The sequence below is a fragment of the Phaethon lepturus genome, unplaced genomic scaffold, assembly GCF_000687285.1.
Source record: "Phaethon lepturus isolate BGI_N335 unplaced genomic scaffold, ASM68728v1 scaffold21186, whole genome shotgun sequence".
In the NCBI taxonomy this organism is placed as follows: Eukaryota; Metazoa; Chordata; class Aves; order Phaethontiformes; family Phaethontidae; genus Phaethon; species Phaethon lepturus.
The window spans coordinates 1-18,515 of record NW_010548521.1 but is presented as its reverse complement, the minus strand read 5'-3'; the positions used below and the strand labels follow the sequence as shown (position 1 = coordinate 18,515).

General features: G+C 41.1%; 1 protein-coding gene across 1 annotated transcript; it reads left to right on the top strand.

Annotated features, from left to right (window-relative positions):
• The first annotated feature begins 490 nt into the window (after nucleotides 1–490).
• ZNF330 (zinc finger protein 330) lies at nucleotides 491–10,853 on the top strand. Its single transcript, XM_010289999.1, has 10 exons — nucleotides 491–661; nucleotides 937–956; nucleotides 1,067–1,137; nucleotides 3,393–3,472; nucleotides 4,800–4,926; nucleotides 5,670–5,774; nucleotides 8,340–8,386; nucleotides 9,531–9,648; nucleotides 10,323–10,753; nucleotides 10,801–10,853. Exons 1-9 carry the CDS (start codon nucleotides 542–544, stop codon nucleotides 10,598–10,600), a joined length of 966 nt encoding a protein of 321 aa, XP_010288301.1. The 5' UTR covers nucleotides 491–541; the 3' UTR covers nucleotides 10,601–10,753; nucleotides 10,801–10,853.
• Nucleotides 10,854–18,515: the final 7,662 nt, after the last annotated feature.

Below are 18,515 nucleotides of genomic sequence, written 5' to 3'. Positions count from 1 at the left end.
TAAATCTATATAATGACATTTTGTTTTCTAAGTCCTCATGAAGTGTGAAATTTGCATTTTTGTAGTACACTATTATTCGCTTACCTGAGGAATGCTTTGTAACTGATTGAAAGTAGTTACTGAGCATGAGAAGATAGAAAAGTAAATGAGAAAATGAGCTGAATATTGTCCTTATTAAATAGACAGGCAAACCAAAACCAGAGAGGCCCATCACAAACAAACCTACAAAACATAGCGGTTTTGTTTTAAGGCAAAACACTTGAAAGATAGTTAAGCGCAGAGTTTAAGACAGCAAAGTGCTTTCCGGATCACAAGGTTCTTCATGGTTCGTCACATGGCTCTTCCTAACGGACTGGCCCCTTATTCTACATTTGAAAAGAAACTTTCAGAAAAGGAAATGGATGGAGATGAAGCACAGTTAACATGGGAACTCCAAGATCCAGTTTTAGTGATGGATGTGTCGTGTATCTGTGTATTTACATACATAGTTTTGTGTGCATTCATTACATGCCTATTTTTTTCCCCCCACAGATAGTGAAAAATGCCTAAAAAGAAGACTGGTGCTCGTAAAAAAGCTGAGAACCGTCGTGAACGTGAAAAGCAGATAAGGGCTTCAAGAGCCAACATAGATTTAGCCAAACATCCTTGTAATGCTTCAATGGTAAAATAACCTAAAGTATTTTATATTACAGTACTTGGTTTTAAATTATGTAAAACCAGTGATAATACATTGACTGTATTTAATGCCACTAGAATGTCATTCTTCCTACAATCCTTCCTTTATAGTCAAGGTTACATTTGCATCAGAGGTATAATACTTGAATAAAAAGTTTGGTTCTAGTCACAACTTAATTCAGAGTCCCTGTGGGGTCTGTAAATTTTATGTATTTTACCTAGAATAAAAGTATTTACCAGTATTTTATTTCTTCTCTTTAGGAATGTGATAAGTGCCAAAGGTAAGTATTTTTCCTCTTCTAAAACCAGTAGTTTAATATTAATTGTTTTCAAACGTTTTACAGGTCTTTTTTTAATGCTTGCTTTTTTTTCGCCCCCTCCATGTGACTAGACGACAGAAGAACAGAGCTTTTTGCTACTTCTGTAACGCTGTTCAAAAATTGCCCATTTGTGCACAGTGTGGTAAGTAGAAATAATGAACGAAAACATGCTATCCTCAGTCGCATTTGTGGTGTTACACTCTCAGCAGTTAGAGTACCTTTGTCTTAAAGTATCTTTATGATTTTTGGAGCATGTTCTTTTACATCTGCAGTGAATATCCTCCTTGAGAAGAGATCTTGCTTGATCATGCACTAATGCGTATGCCTCTGACCACCAGAGGTTTGCAAGTCTGGGTCATGGGCTCATCTTCAGTATTTGATCTTCAGGAGAATTTATCACAGAATCATTGAGGTTGGAAAAGACCTTTGAGATCGGAAAAGACCTTTAAGATCATCAAGTCCAACCATCAACCCAACACCCACCATGCCTTTTAGGATTGAGAACATCTGACTAACCGTTTCCCTAGATTGACTGCATGGAGTATCGTTTCATAACAGCAGCAAAGTTAATGCTGTGACTGCCAGCAAGGCACCAATAAATACTGCTTTTTAGGAATGATATAATTTCTGATCAGCTTAATATCAATTAAAGCAAGATTTCATTATTCATTTTGCATGGTTTTGTAATGTCATATGCTGCTAATGTTATTTATATGTGCTGGGGGGCTGATGCTTTGGAATCAGAAGAGAAGGACTCCTAGTGACAGGACTCAGCTCTGAGTCAGGCTAAAATGCCCCACCTCATCCCCCCCCTCTTTTTTTTTTTTAAAAAAAAAACAGCTGCTTGCTTGCAGGGAATGTTGATAATAGTTTCAAACTTTGACGTGAATTTTGTTGTTTTACTGTTTCAGCACATCCTCATAGATTTTCAATTTGTCATTAAGCAGTTTGGCTGTTTTGTGGTTTGACTCTCAGGGCTGCTGACATCTGCAGGTTCTAGTGCCTTTGTTGGGACCTGAAGATACTGAGCATTTCTGGAAGCCAGGCTGTTAGTGTGCAATGGCAGTGTGTCATCCTTCATAAGTCTTCCGTCATCATGCAGTGAAGTACTAAAAACATGCTGTCTATCTTACAGTATGTTATAAATCTGAAGTTGACTCCTGTGTGTTGACTTTATCTTAATCTGCAGTATGTTTCTGGAGGAAAAGCATTCCTAATAACAACCACAAAATTATATTGAGTCCCAGGGTTTTCCCCCACAAAGACCATTAATGCTGTGGTGCTTCATCAAGCATTAGGGACAGCCCCTGTAAACCAACTGCACCTTTCTGAGAGAAGTCCCAGAGGGCTGGGAGCAAGGTAGCTGTATTGCAGTGCTCCAGACACAGTCCTATCCCCACCACCTCACATAGCCCAGCTCAGCACACCACTGGTCCTTCCTTACCCTCTAAGTGCCATTTGGTATCTGAGGTGTGATTTAATACAAAACTCCGCCGATGCTGCATACTGGGATTTAATTTAATTACATTTTCAGAGTAGAGTTTGGTTTTGTCAGCTCTTGAATGGGTTTGCAGGGAGCACCCTTTCATTGGTTTCTCTAAGCAGGCAGTAGCAGAGACCCTGAAGGGATCTGTGGCAGGGCAGCTTAAATGAGTGATAAAACTCTGCTGCAGTAGCCTGGGCTAACTACAGTATTTTTTTTACTAGTGTAACTGCATACAGAGTGTGGACCTTTCTGGTAGAGCTATTTATGTCAGAAGCAAGGAGTAGGGGAAAGTTGTCACCCTAACTGCTCGCTTGTGTCAGGATGACTTTTAAGTGCAGACTGTGGCATTTTCTCCCACCCATCTTCTGCATTTAAAGGGAATTATTTTGTCTAGGAAGTAATTTCTTATATGGTTTTAAAAAAGGAAAAAAAAAAAACACCACCACAAAACCAAGTATCCAAGTAATTGAATCATCAGGTGCACATGTTTTTTCAGAGGGCCTCAGCTTTGCACACAGCACATGCTACTTTTATGGTAGGACAGAACTAGCAGCAGTTTTAAATGCAACTTTTGACATGTCATTTCTTGACTTTCACTTTGATTTTTTCTTCAGTTTGTTTTGACATTTGAAATTCTTGCCAATGCCTCAAAACATAGAGCAAGACAACACATTGCCCTATTATCTCAATGCTGGGTGCAAGAGATTTTGGCTGAAAACAGGCAATTAATAATTTGATGTAAGGGAGATGTGAGAGTGGGTTGCAGACATTAGTTTGCATTATTTTTACCTAGATTTACAATTAAGCACAGGTGTTTGGTTGAAGTACAGCTCTTATAGGAACATTCATTCTATTTTTTCTATTTATTTTGACATAGTTTTCGTCTGCTTACTTGCCTTTTTTTTAAACAGGAAAAACCAAATGCATGATGAAGTCTTCAGACTGCGTTATAAAACATGCTGGTGTGTACAGTACTGGACTAGCAATGGTGGTATGTATACACAATTATAGCTTTTTTCCATGATAAAGTTATTCTATGCAAATCTTTCTGAAAAAAGATAAGACTTACGGAATAACAACATGTACCATGCCAAATTTTTTTGCTCATCTTACAGTCACAAACTGATTTTTCCCTTATACTGGAAACCCAAATTCTGCATTTTTAGATTCAACTCCTGCAAACGCTGAGCCATGTCCTGGATGCTAACAGATCTGTGTTGGTGGCGGGCTCTAAGCACATGCATTAACAGCTCTGGAGCTTACATGCCCCTTGGCCAATTCCCAGTCTTCATTAAAATCTAGGATCATTCTGTAGAAGCCAGTGGACTTCTGTTTCTGTCCTCTCAGTATTGCACTAATGCATATGCATCAATATCACAGAGAGGAGTCTGTTCCATGGCATTACAGGGAATTTTGTTTTTTGTTTTTTTTTTTTTTAAAAAAATCATTTGGGCTCTTAGAGATAGTCATAGCTTCTGGCCCTTAAATTTTTGTTCTTAGGACAAGTTAGTTACTCCATTCTGGAAAGCAAGCTATGACATGTCATAGCCTCTGGATTAAATGCTGTATGGACTAAACCTCTGTCCTGTTTCTGCCTCCAATTGGCAGTCAGCTTTTCTCAGTAACCCAGCTGGCCTTTCCCGTCTGAAGTTCCTAAACTAATTCTATGTGTTCACCAATGCGATATTTTCATCAACAATTAATTTGGATTCACCATTGCTTTCTTAGTTTTGTGTGCATTACATGCACACAGTAGTTGGCTACATATGGGCTGAGGCTTCTTAAATGCTACAATTAAGGGATAGTTGATGCATAGATTTTGCAGATCAAAATGAAAGTTAGAGTCTAACTTATTTCTAATGAGTTATTTGATCTTTGCTCTCTGCAGAGCTTGTGTTCTAATATAGCATGGTTTAAAATCCAAATGAGTGATTTCAGCTGTGAGAATCTAGTGGCATTTTTCAGGTCACCTTTGAAATTGCATTTTTGCCAGAACATTGTTATCATTTATGGGTCTCAAGTTTCAGATGGAGGACGCAATTTTCATGCATAAGATTTAAGATAGGAAATGTAAAAAACAGAAAAGGAGAATACCAAGTTATTTTGCATTATATTTAATCCCACAGAAATGAATATCAAACAAACAAGATGAACTGTGGAGCAGCTTGATAGGAATACAGAAGCAGTTCATACTCTCTCACTCAACTGGAATGAGCCCACTCAGATAGTGGATACTTGCATCCATTCAGGGTTATGGAATAAGAGACTTTCTCTAGGTATTGCAGAAGTCCCAAGATGATCTCTTGCTGTAATTGCAGGGTGCGATCTGTGATTTCTGTGAAGCTTGGGTGTGTCACGGGAGGAAGTGTCTCAGCACACACGCGTGTATCTGCCCTCTCGCAGATGCAGAATGCATTGAGTGTGAAAGAAGTGTCTGGGACCACGGTAGGTTGCTCACACTTTAAAAATAAGAAAATCTAAACAATACTTTTCTCCTCACATTGCTTAAGTTATTGTACCTATGCTCTTAATATAGAATTCTTAATCTTCACTGATTAGCCCTTGCAGTATGTTTCTTTGTAGCAAAGCGTTCTCCCCATTTTAAAAATAGACTTTATGCAGTGGGGAACATCAGCAACCTGCTGGAGAACACACAGTGCTCTACTCAGGGATGGCTACATAACCTAAAGTATTAATTGTTCTGTCAGCTGAGTGCTTCACATAATTAAGCACTGTAGCAGATTGTCAACGCACAATTTTATGCCATTCCTGCGCCAGTACAGGTATTTGGGTTCCCAAACGCTGAGCAAACCATCCTGATCTCCATTTGTGGGATCCATTAAAGCGTTTATTTCAACTCTGGATCAGAGGTGAGGGAGTGGGAGGGAAGGAGACTGGATGAGACATAATGTGATCTGATTGAAGAAAAAAAGGCTTAATGCCATAGTCAAATTAAAATGAAGAAAAGGACTAGAAGTAATACTTGCTTTATATTTATGCTGTCTTGTAGGATACACTGTATTTTTCAGTGTAATAATGGATGGCAGTGTCTAATTGAGGACTTTGTTGAAACATTTGTGGCAGAAGGGAGAACTGGTCTTCGTCAAAACTACTACCTAAATTGTTTGCAGAGCAGAACTTTATGCCTATGCCTGTTGCTGATTATTTTGCCTTGATGAATCTTTTAGGAGGCAGAATATTTGCCTGCTCTTTTTGCCACAATTTCCTCTGTGAAGATGATCAGTTTGAACATCAAGCCAGCTGCCAAGTTCTGGAAGCAGAGACATTTAAATGTGAGTTGGTTATTCATAGTCCCTTTCACCACAGCTAAGCAGACTCTCCCGTTGCTTCCTCTGTGCTCCAGAATACTCTCCATCACCTTTTCCAAAGAGCTTTTACCACCACTGGAGGAAAGGGCCTGTTTCCTATGTGTTCGCCCTTGATATACCCAGTTATCTAGACTAGAGCTTTTGTCTCTGACTGTCCTCCATGCCAGGTTGCCCGTGGCAGTTGTTTCCCTGCCTGGCTCTTACAGATCTGCTGTGGGAAGTTGCCTTTGCAGGAGCCAGCAGTCTCTAAAGTTGCAGTGTTGGCAGCAGCCAGGACTGCAGCAAAACTGCTGGAGCTGCTGATGCTGCTTTTTTACTCCACAAAGCTCTGCAGGCAAGGAGGAACTCTTTTCCACACTGCTGACCATATGATGAGCTATTTCTAGATACCTCTTCCTCACAGAAAACAGCTGCCCTAAATAATAGCACCTGTGTTAGGCTGGCTGAACTTTCCCAGATTGCTGTGGATGGCCTGTATGTTGGTGAAGTGTTTGCACCTGTTGATTTTGCAAAAGCAGCAAGTTCTGAGGAAGGCTATGACTTGGGAAGCAGTCATCATGTGATTCAGGTGAGACAGGGTGAGCATGGAAGGAAGTAACAAAAGTGGTGTTCATCCAGAGCGCGAGCTCAGTGTTAGTTTCTTCACTGACCAGTGGACTCTGGATATGTGTCAGTAATGTATCGACTGTTGATACGAGTGTTAGTTTCTTCACTGACCAGTGGACTCTAGATATGTGTCAGTGATGTATCGACTGTTGATACCTGTCCACTTTTACTGAGCAAGGAACAGGTAGCTGAAGACTTCTATGTCCTTTTGGACTTCAATTAATTGCATGGACAAAATTGAAGCTGATATTTGTAAGAGGATATGATGGCCATGCCTGACTTTGCTAGTCCGCTACTCACCTCTGGCTGAAACAGGAAAACTTCAAGGGAAGTTAAAAAACCCAAAACACAAACCAACCAAGACTATGCATGTTTGAAATAACTGATCTTTTGTAGAAGTATTGCTTTTCCACCCACCATTAACTACTATTTGGTTTATCCCATGAGGCAAGCATTTGTCCTTTCCAAAACTTGTACATGCGTATTTTGACTATTATCACATTTTCAATTCTTATTATAGAAATTCAAGGTGTTCTTTATCGTGTATAATACTGTTTTCTTCAGAACTGACTAATCGCTTGTCCTAATTGATTTCTCCCAGTTCAGAATATTTGTCGATTTCAATGTTATAGTCTGTGTCTTTAGAAATCTCTTACCTCCTTTTCATCTCCCATCCTTTTTTTCCCAGCCAGCTATTTTCTAAGCCTTGATTAGCTTCCCTTGATGTATTCTGCTAGAATATCTTTCTGCATAGCAATATTGAAGCAGCAACAGCTGTTCCACAAGAATGTTTTTTTCAGTGATTGTTGGAAGCTTTTAATTCACAGATGTGATGTCACACCCTGAATAGAGAAATTATTTTTTTTGAGGGTTTTCACTGTGTTCAATATTTTGTGACCCAGTGCAGCCACTGTAGAGAGGCAGGATTTTTGTCAGCTTGTGGTAACCTGAACAGAATATGCAAACTTTTAAAAACAGTCATGCAGTTGTAGTCTAAATCCCATTCTACCTGTGAAAAAGGTACTGTTACTTTCCATCACTATCTGAGAGAAGTTTCTTAAAGTGCAGATACTCCGGAATTGTTTGAATGTATTAGCATCCATCTGTAAACACACGACGGAGCGCTAAATCCCATGGCTGTTCTGCTCATGTGGAGAACTCATCATACTTATCACTTCAGATTCAAAAACTTTGTTGTCACAGGGGTAAGGCAAGGTGGAAAGGAACGAGTACTTGCACAGAGACTGATAAAATACATATTACTGCTTCTTGAGTAATTATTCACCCAGCTTTGTGCTGCTGCCAGTTCCTGTGGGGTTGCCTTTGCTATACTCCCTCTAGTGGAGTTAAAAAAAAAAGCTACAATTCTGTAACAGATTTTTCATACGAAGTTGTTGTGCAATACAGTACATTTCCAGAGGACATGACAGAAAATACAGAACAAAACAACTGTTCTAGGCTTGGAAACTTGCAAGCTTTAAGTGCTTTTACATCCCATCTAAAGGAGATAAAAGTATTAAAGGCTGCCATGGCATTGTTTAAAGTGACTGTAAAATGGTAGCACTTCTCCTTTTGACACTGTGAAAAGGAAAAGCAAGATGATTACTTAATACCAAATTGGTTCTGAAACTTTTGTTTTTGAAAGTGTGGGAAGTCAAGAAATAGTTTAACTTTTCCCCCCTGTTCAATTTTTACTTTTTGTGTCAAATTACATTATTGCAATGAGGCTTAGATTTGGAAAAAATCCGGTAAAATGGTAGTGTGTGGTAAAATGACTGATTTGTGTTGCTGAAGTGCAGTTGTGTCAGGGAGTTAAAAGTAAACGCCTCAATTACATTATTACATACTTTTACAAGGCTTTAAAAACATCATAGATCTGCATTTTCCAAGTACTGCATTTTACATACTGATTTTCTCCAACAGGTGTTTCCTGTAACAGGCTTGGGCAGCATTCATGCCTGCGTTGTAAGGTAAAGAGTAAAGACAGTTGCAAGTACCTTTGATTTTAGACTTGTTCTCCTTAGCCTCCAAGGCTGGTATCAAGCCTTGTCACGTTTTCCGCTACATTATTAATAATATATTCATACTTCTGTATTAGCTTCTGAAGCCTAGGGGCAGACTTATGGGGAACAAAAGGGCTTTTATCTGTGGTTGCCTGTTAACCACAAGCCATTGTGGTGATCTGTGCCAGGTAAGGTGATTTTCACTTTGTCCAGCCCTCTGTGTTTAAACTGGGGCTGTACCATGTTTGGGCCTTAAAAAAAAAAACCCAGAAAACATCCAAACCAAATCCTTGGTCTTGAACAGAATCCAGGGCTTTGGAATATGTTTTGATCCAGTGTAGAACTAGGACAATTAAAAGAGTTTTGTGTTGTTTTTTTTTTCCTGGACAGTCAAGTGATGATCTGTCCAGAAAACACTGCAGCCTGGATCCACTAGAAATAATCTCCACAGCTAATCCAGTTTTACACATGCAGAGGCTAATTTGTTGATGTCAGGCTTTTGGTTTTTACACACTCAGAAGTAATTTTGTATAAAAAGTTCCACCTGCTTCATCATCAGCATTGCCCATATTTCTCCAGGTGCTGGTTCATTGCCTGCTCTTACTCTTCTTACCCTCCATATGTTTCCCTGCAGTCTCCCATGGCATTGAGTTCATATTCCAAATTGTTCATTTCTCCGCGTATCTTCACTGGCACGCTGGTGCTCAACATGTGAAATTTCAATCTCTAATTCTTGCCTGCAGGTCACTGCATAGTTATGTTCTGGCATACACGTCTAACTGTATTTTATTTAAGCTTGTCAGCATAAACCAAAGTTTGCCAGGCTCCTTGTGGGCAGCGCTATAATCCAGTCCTTGAGTGTGTTACTTTCCCTAATTGTTTATCAGCACTTTTATCCAGCCTCTTCCCTAGGAAGCCATGAAACTACATTCAATACAGAAGCGGTTGCTCTGTGCACAGACTCCAGTTCCACTGCAGATAGAGCTCATTAAATTTTAATCCCTACCAGAAAATCCTGCTGCTGTTAGATACTTTTTTGCTTGCTTCTTGCCAAAGAGTATGCTCCTATGATTAAAACATTTAGCCTTTTTATTCTTCTTTCACCCCACAGGCTTGTTTTTGTGACGATCACGTGCGAAGTAAGGTTTTCAAGCAGGAAAAAGGAAAAGAGCCTCCCTGCCCTAAATGTGGCCATGAAACTCAGCAGACAAAGGATCTGAGCATGTCAAGTAAGCCTGCTTTTCTAGCTAACAAGCAATACAAGTACCATTGGTGACTACTTTTCTGCATAGGAACATTCAGTAAAATCCAATTACCTTCAGTTGTTTGGCAAAGCTTTGCTGCATTTGTTTTGGGGAGAACTTCATGTTTCTTAGTTCTAGAATTGAGCAGTCTCTCATTCTTAATCAGTAATTGATTCCAATACAGTGAAAGCTTTTGTTTAGTTTGAGATTTTAGTTACGAAAAATTGCAAAAAATCACTGCTGAAGCCTTTATTTCATCTACAAGCAGCTGGCTAATGAATTTCAAAGCGCGATTTGATGACATGCACACAATCTACCTCAGCCACCGTTGAATAAATCACAATATGTATTGTGTCTGCGAAGCACATCCAATTACAGGTTTTCTTGGCTAGAGCACCATAGGTTTATCCTAAAACCTAAGTCATACTCTGGGGGCAGTTATTGTGTATACAAACTTGGCTGCAGGGGGACAGACTGTGTGTAGCAGAAAGGTTCAGTCAGAGTAAGGATTAAATCTGAAAATGTCGCATTTAGAAAAAGGTTGCCTAACATTGTATTCTCTTTGCCGAGTAGTGAAAAAGAAGGGAAAAGACATGTCAGATGCTCAGCTCAAATTGCTGTTGAGGGATGGGAACATGATGATTTTTCTCTGCCTGCAGCACGCTCTTTGAAGTTTGGCCGACAGACTGGAGGCGAAGATGCAGATGGAGCTTCTGGTTATGATGCCTACTGGAAGAGCCTCTCCTCCAGCAAGGCTGGAGATGCAGGTGACCGTGAGGATGAATATGATGAATACGAAGCAGAAGATGACGATGAAGATGACAATGATGAGGGAGGGAAGGATTCCGATACTGAGACCACGGATGTATTCAGCAATTTGAATTTAGGAAGGACCTATGCTAGTGGGTATGCACATTATGAGGAACCAGAAGATTAAGCTTAGTATGCTGGCAAGCTAAAAACACTTGGAAGGAGCCAAGCAGTGCTTCACTTGAGTTGTGCCAGTAGGATAGCTCTAGCAGGTACTTAGATATCAAAGTTACAGAGTAAAGAGTGTGGGACTTCTGCAGTAACTCCAAGTGAGGGTTTGGTTTTTTGGGTTTTTTTGGGGGGTTTTTTTTGTTTTTTTTTTTTCAGTAAATCAATATTGTATTTGGGACTGGGGGAGAAAAAGGGAATATTTTTATTCCCCGAAGCAACAGAAGTGGTTTTGTCCTTGAATTACTGAGTATGATGGTTCAGTGCCATTTTCTCCTATCAATATAGGAATGTGGGAGAGCTGTACAACTTGTTTCCATTTGCTCATCAGAGATTGTTATTTTTTACAGTAATTTTGTTAACTGATTTCATAAAATTAATGTAGCAGTGGGTTGGTGGCTGCATTTTTTTCATCTGCCCAATAAAAGTCAACTGCATTCTCTAATGAATTGTCATAACTATTGGTCTCCCTTGAATAGTTGGAAAGCAGATTGTATAAAAAGTGTAAATTGACACTAAAGTAACTTCCTTGTTTATGTAAGTAAGGCAGATCAATGTAGTTCTCTCTGTACTTGAGTGTTACTTTTCCACTTTACTTAGCATTTTTAGTATTAGGTATTAATCAATGGGTCTATATGCAGTCATTACAAGTGCACCTCAGATAATAAAAAATGTTATTGCGTTAAAAATATTGGTGTATCCTCTCTGCCACTGAAATCTAAAATACAGTTTCTCATTAGATCAAAGAGAGACCTGTTTCTTCTGTGCCTAGCCTTCAACTCTTTTCTTTGCACATCATACAAAAAACCCCCAACTGATTGGAAACAACCTCTGTATATGAATTGGTAAGGTGAGAAAACACGGGGGGGTGTGTCAAAATACTGGATTCAAATATTTGTTCTGTGCAAACGTACTGGTACAAGGCAAGTGATGAGCACATCTGAGCTGAGGAGGTGACACTTGCAGAAGCGTTTGCAGTGATTCTGATTTGAAAGTCAACATGTTAATTACCAATCTGCATATCTAAGTGATAGTGTTTAGTTTCCTCCTGTAGGGTAACATTGAGAGGATAGCAACTCCAACGGCAGACAGATCAAGATAGAAGGACAGCCACCTCAAGTGTTACTCCAACTTTCTAAATGCCATGCTTAAATGAAGAGAGTTAGTTATTGTTACCTCGCTTATAGAATTACCTATTTTTGTGGTGCTTCCTCTACTGTTTCTTCACAGCTAAAGGTCATATGTTGGCAGAGCATACCCTATAGAGAACAATTTTTAGTGATGCTAGGATTGCCAAATGAGCATTTCCTAACAAACAGGATTGAGGAACCTGGCCTTGATACTTCCCTCCTAAATGCCTCTCATACCAAATGCGTAAAAGACATGAGCTGGAATGCATCCAAGACAACAACAAACTGACAAAGAGCCCAACTTGGTTACGGCAGCTGAGGGAACAAACTGTACTGGAGAGGGACATGACCCGATCAGTGCATGTCAAGTGCTTGCCTTCAGAACCGCGAGGAAACCAGTTAATGCACTGTCTGAGGGTCAAATCCCTTTCAGAAATTGCAACTCTATGGCCATCCAGTTTCATGTGCTAGCAAAGACCTACCCATCTTAAATTATGTACCTGATAGATATCTCAGTCTTTTGCATAACCAAATTCAAAGTGAGGGAAATAGGATACCAGCCAGTTCAACAGTGATTACTTATTTGTGAAATTGGCACCAGTGATAGAATTTCTGCACAACTTCACACGGCCCAAAAACTTCCACAGTTGACTCCATCTGTGGCTGGCCGATTCCAGCAACAATGCCAGGGTTTCTTTAATCTTGGCTGATGTTTCAAACACAAACAATTATACATCAGCACAAAGTCTTATATAGGTTTGAGGAAAGTATGTGCATTTCTGCATATACGTAAAATACAGCTGCTTGTGTGTCATTTATTAATACTCTTAACCACACAGAATCCCCCTTTAAGGTTCTTGGCTCTTGAATTCAGTTTTCCCCATATGAAATCTGCTGCTGTTACTGGCTGTGCCCAAGGCTGCTGACGTAACAGAATTAATCATCATAATCAGAGTAAAGAATTACTCATTTTCTCATTGAAATGTCCTTGCACTGATCCTTGCAAGATGAATCCTCCGGAGTTGATGCGTGTTCCCATGATACTGTTGTAAGAGAAGGCCACAGAACTGCCTACAACAGATGCTCAAGATACCTGCTGTAGTTTAGTGAGGTCACCGCTCAACGGACAGAGGCATTTATTTGCTTTTTCTTTGCACTGCTGTTCATAGCACTGAAAATACCTCTGCTAGGAACCTGGCTGGAAACGGGGCCCGGGTATTAGACCTGCGGAAGCTGGCCTTTGAGGGGTCAAAACAAGCAAGTTTAAGCTGCTTTAAAGTAATCCGGTGGATTCAAGCCAGAACAGACAAACACGACCGCATTTTCTACTAACAGTTGGTCAATTTGTGACAAGGCAGGCAGGATACGATGCTACGGGTTGCACTTTCTCATCCTGCTTATTTAGTAAAGTTAAAGCATGTGGCCTGCTGGGGATAGGTCCTCAGAGCTTGCTTCCATAGAAAGTGCATAATTTTGGTTGTTTTAAGGTAAACTGCAGGAACAGGATGAAGCAACGAACACGTATCCTAGCTTTACTGAAGAACACGTCTGGGACAAACTTCCCATCTTGTCGGCTCCATTTTTCTCCATTGCTATTAGCCTACTTTGAAGCGTCTCGGAAGAATGTTAGTAGGGCACGGACAGGGCAGTACACCGCCTCTACACCTGAAGTGTAAATTAGCGCTCCCCTTACTCTTCTGAACCCGGCAGCTGATTTAGCTGTTGCTAAATCTGAAGGGGAGGATGCTGTGGTTCTGATGACATACGTTTTACAACTCACAGAATCTCAGGTTAGTTCAGACACTGCCACAATCCGCCAAGTACTTCCAGGTGACTGCTGAGCTGCTTCTGCCAGATGATTTTTCAAGTCTCTGGAGTCCAGGACTTAGCGCCTGGGCACACAAAACACCTATGCATAACTCCATGTTTTTAATACTGCAGCACTGCAGAGTGCATTTCCTGGTGGGCCAAGAGTGAGATAAATAAAATCCCAAGACTGTACATGACATTGGCTTTTCCTTTGAAAATCCTGTCCCTGATGAAAGGAAATTCTGAGCTGAGAGAAGGGTAATTTCAACATGTAATCAGGAGTACTTGAGAGTTACATATAGTACTGCAGAAAACCAAGTTCTTTATAATCTTACACTTCAGGTTTTTTCCACATCCGTGATTACCATTTAAACAAAGATTAAGTAGAATTTGAATCAAAATGACAGTAATATTTATTGTGCCTATAGACCCTCAAAAACAAGAGCTCTGGCCACCTCTGTAAGCTCTTTTCTGGCATTTGTTATGGTGACAGCATCAGCGCATTATGAATTCATTGGGTGCTGATGTGAATTTAATGTATTTTCATTTATACTCAGGTGTGACCTAGCACCTGTGACTGGGAGTCTTTTGGCCAAGCCTGTTGCAGGGTTGCTGGTTTTGTTTCTAGCAAATTAATGTGAAGGTCATTGTAAGGTACTGAACAGTTTCAGCTGCCAGTTGATGAAAGGAGTAGCATGCATGTCGCAGAGCGCTAGAGGACAAGCTTCAGAAGTGCTTACAGTGCTATTTTTTCAGGCAGAAAGCATATTAGCTTGTCTTACTCGACATTACACACGTCTATCCAGGTCCTGATCCTATTTCCAGGGGAACCAATGGCAAAGCTCCCATTTATCCAAGTGGGAGCAATTTAATAATGTTTAGTATCTACAGTTCATCTTAAAATGTCAAGAGGTCTTACGGAACAAAACATGAAGATAAGCTGAAGTGAGGAAGATGGAGCAAAGCTTCACATGAGGCTAATGTGCTACCATTAGCATAAAAATATTTGTTCTAAATTTCAACAATTTTAGTGGAAACTGCTTTCAAGACCGAAAGAGGAAGCTGTTTAAAGCAGGCAGAGATAAGATTCTACAAGACATTTAACAAGATGTAGAAATTTAATTACTCATCTCCCGAAAGTCTGCACATTGTCCATAAATATTTGCTAAAAGCTCAAGGCAATTAGGACACAGACAAGTTTTATCATCTCTGCTTTTAAGTACGTAAATAGAAAATACGGTAACTAACAAAATCACAGCCTGAGCCATCCAGCTGGTAACAGCCCTCTGCAGCTTGGGCTCTCCATCTCCTACCCAGGAAACTCCACAGTAAATGTATTTTATAACTAATGACACTTCTTTATTAAGATTGTTTGTACTGTAATTAGCTACCACACATCTGAAATTCAAAGCAGGGCCTAGTTTTATCTTTTAGCTTCCATAGTCACAATAGACCAAAAAAAAAAAAAAAGTCGGCACGAGAGTGTTGTAGACACGAGGATCATCCCACGGAAAAGCTCCCGTTTTCCCTTTGCTAAACAAACGATAGGCTCACAAGCCCATAATTTGTCTTCTGCAGCTATTTACTTAATTAGATACTTGTGTGATATGGAGGGAAAAAAAATTCCCATTTCAGCCTCTCACCACGTTCAGCTACTACTACGCATTCAGTTTTGCTGTGCGTTTACAACCATCCCATTTTTAAGTACTGCACAATGCTTTTTGAAAAGAAACAACTGCAAAGGATGAGAAAGCCTTTTGTAGCTATCTGTACTCTTTTCTAACACCAAAGTACATTAAAATGTTTGCTGCATTCTTTTTAACCCCACTTCAGAAGCCAGTGATTCTCCCACAGTGTTCCCCAAACTTAACTGTAATTGCAAATTCACTTCTGTTTCCTTCTGAAACAAAAAGTACTGAGTGCCAACAGTGCCCGAGTAATATTTCGACTTCATCATGACGTTACATGTTGTAGATTTTCACGTTACAAAATGACTGAGGAAGTTAATTTTTTATTAGAGAGTTAGAAAGCCAAAGACCAGGTAATAAGCCGAAGAGCAGGTAATACAACTTTTTTATTCCCATCGTTGCCCGGTGCTCTTCCTACTGTTTTATTTTTGGTGTAGAGAAAGAGGTTGATTCCTTTGAAAGTGAATCAGTGCTAGTCAGGCACATAAACCCTTGGGCTGCCTCCCGTCTCATTTAAATTCAGCACCTTACTGTGATGGCAGAGACAAGGACGAGCCCCTTTGAGGTTTTCCCACCAGCAGGAGAGATGCACAAGGGCCTCACCCTTGATGTCAGCATCAATTCAAAGTGGTGTGCTCTCCTGCCAGTTCCAAGTGGCAACAACTGAAACGTGACCTTTTGCTAGATTACTCTGGAAGTCTGCAGAAACCCAAATGCTGCAGCCTCCACGTCTCTTTAAACACATACTGGCTGGAAAAACAACAGCTACAAAGCTGAATCGCATGAAGAAGCTATTTTCACTCTACTTCTTCCTCAGGTATAACAGAATGTGTCCACGAGCTTATACAGAGGTCATTATTACTGGTTTTTTCCTTGTTAAAAAAGATAAATCTATTGAACATGGATTTAAGTGAGAAAAAGAAACAGCAACAGAAAGATAAATAAAGATGTTACCCTACCAACAGCTGAACAACAAAGCCGTACTGAGCGCTTTGGAAGAGGGGGAAGCAAAGACAATACCATATGCTCACAATTGGCTTTTTCTGCATCCTCCTCTTAAGCCTGGAAGTATGGGCCAAGAAAGCATTACACACAGCCTAACCTCGGGGTTTTTGTTTGCCAAAGCATAACAGTTCCAAGGGAGCTTTAGAGGGAGCACTGTACAATTTCTTACTAGGCATTTAGTGCACACAACCACTGAGACTGGATTTAGAACCTTAAGAATAATTTACAAGTTATATGATAAATTGTATTCCTTGCATATTCTCCCCACTTCCTTGATGTTGTATTTTGAAGATCCCATCACGACATTTACATGCTCATACTGCACAAGCACAGTCCTCTGCTCTACCATCAGAAGTCATTTCTGAGCAGATAGTGCCAACAGAAAATGTAGCAGGTACCACCCAGGTTTATCGCACCTTCAGAAGAACACTACACTTCTTTTGTCCAACAGTTCACAAAGCCATCAGCAAACTAACAGCTCAAGAAGCCTTTCCAGCAAGCAACATTTCTGACCTTGATTTAAGTCAGTAAGTTTTAGTCAACTGAGGGTGGACCTGCGCCCAACACACTGCTGGTACTGCAGCGCCGATGTACACCCACCATCCCCTGGGCTCTCTCGGGGCCGCTGCACCACAGGCCGCCCAAACCCTGCCCCGAGCTCAGCTGCGGGATGCGAGAACACGGACACAGTACCTTCCCACAGCCCTGCGCAGCCACCCTTGAAAGCAGAGCTCACTCACGAGGGAAATCACTCGCCACCACAAGCTTTCCCCCTCCTCTCCAGGCCTGTGAACCATCTCCTCTCCTTGCCACCAGCTGCATCTGACCATCACATTTCCCTTGCAGAGAACGCTCTACACCAACGCTCTACCACTCACCCGCAGGCAACATGACTCCGGACCCGGACACCAGCCAGTGCTCCTCTGCATGGTAGAAGCTCACAGCTTGCTCCCTGCCTGCTCCCCCATTTATAACCTTCCTCCCCACCTGCGTCCCTTCAGCAGGGCCCAGCTGGCCCCTCCCTGACGGGACAGGTGAGCGTGGCCTCTCTCTGCAGCTGGTCTTCAGCAGCAGCAAGCCCAATAATTGCAGCCTGTCGCTGTCGGAAGAGCTGCCGTGGCCCCTCTGCACGTTTGCAGATGCTGCGTGATCAAGTACCGAGTCCCGCTGCTTCAAAAGATAAAATGTTGCGGCATAAAGTATAAATAACATTTATCCTATTTAAAATGTGACAAATCTCCTATCCTATGCTATTTTATTACATCTAAAATGAATTTGCAGATGATGATCTATATTTTCTACTGACCCTGGATGTTTTATCATTAAATACTAGCACTCTTGTTACAATGTCTTCCTAATATATTAATATGACTATTTCAGCTTCTAGAAAACTAAAATATAACCTCATGCTCTTTCATATGCTGTAATTTGTCTTTGGGTATTAAAAAAAAATATTATAGCTGTATCAGATTATTAACAGCAAAAATGAGCCACAGACCCTACAGTGCCATTTAAACGTATCTGAAAGTCTTTGTCCTGTTGGAGATGTCTGGTTCTCAGATAATCAACTTGCTTCCAGCTTCACTGAAGAAGTTAAGAGGTCCTCCCACTCGCTCCGTGCCTGGTCTCATAAGCTGCAGCCCAGCAGGAGAGCACGCTCCGGGGTGACAGATGTTGGCTGGAGCTGACGGAGAAGCAGTATTCAGCCCGAGCAGTGATCTGACCCATGAAGCTGCAGGACACGGTGTTCTGTCTCCAACCAAGCTCAAGTCCTTTGGCGAAACGTCCTAAAGTGAAAACAAAAGCCCGATGATCTCTCATGTTCTTTACCGGACTAATTCTAGTGTCTGCATTTTGTTCTAATATACAGAATATTGTCATCCACATTATTAGTAAAGCTGAGGGATGGTTTTCCTCTACCCGTCCATGCCAGCCCTTCAGCTCGCTGTGTGCCATACAGCGCTCTGTGGGCTGTGGTCCTTTGCTCATCTCGCCCTCTGCACTTTCCCCTCCTGTCCAAGACCCCACGGCTGCCCACGCGCTGTTCGGTTCAGCTGAACTGCAGGAGCTGATGCCTAGCACCCAGTAAGCCATGGCTGTGGCAGGACGAGCTGGGTGCCAGTGAAACATACGCAGCCTGCGAACGGGGCCAACGTAGTCTTTGGACAACCTCCTCCTTGGAGCCTGCAGGAGCCGGTGGGGGTTGCCCACTCACAGAATCACAGAAACACTAGGCTGGAAA

What these genes read in the sequence shown, in the direction of transcription:
- ZNF330 (XM_010289999.1), top strand. Translation starts at nt 542, where the DNA reads ATGCCTAAAAAGAAGACTGGTGCTCGTAAAAAAGCTGAGAACCGTCGT. An exon ending in ATCCTTGTAATGCTTCAATG is followed by an intron (nt 662 to 936) that starts GTAAAATAACCT and finishes TCTTCTCTTTAG; the next exon opens with GAATGTGATAAGTGCCAAAG. An exon ending in AAAGGATCTGAGCATGTCAA is followed by an intron (nt 9,649 to 10,322) that starts GTAAGCCTGCTT and finishes CTCTGCCTGCAG; the next exon opens with CACGCTCTTTGAAGTTTGGC.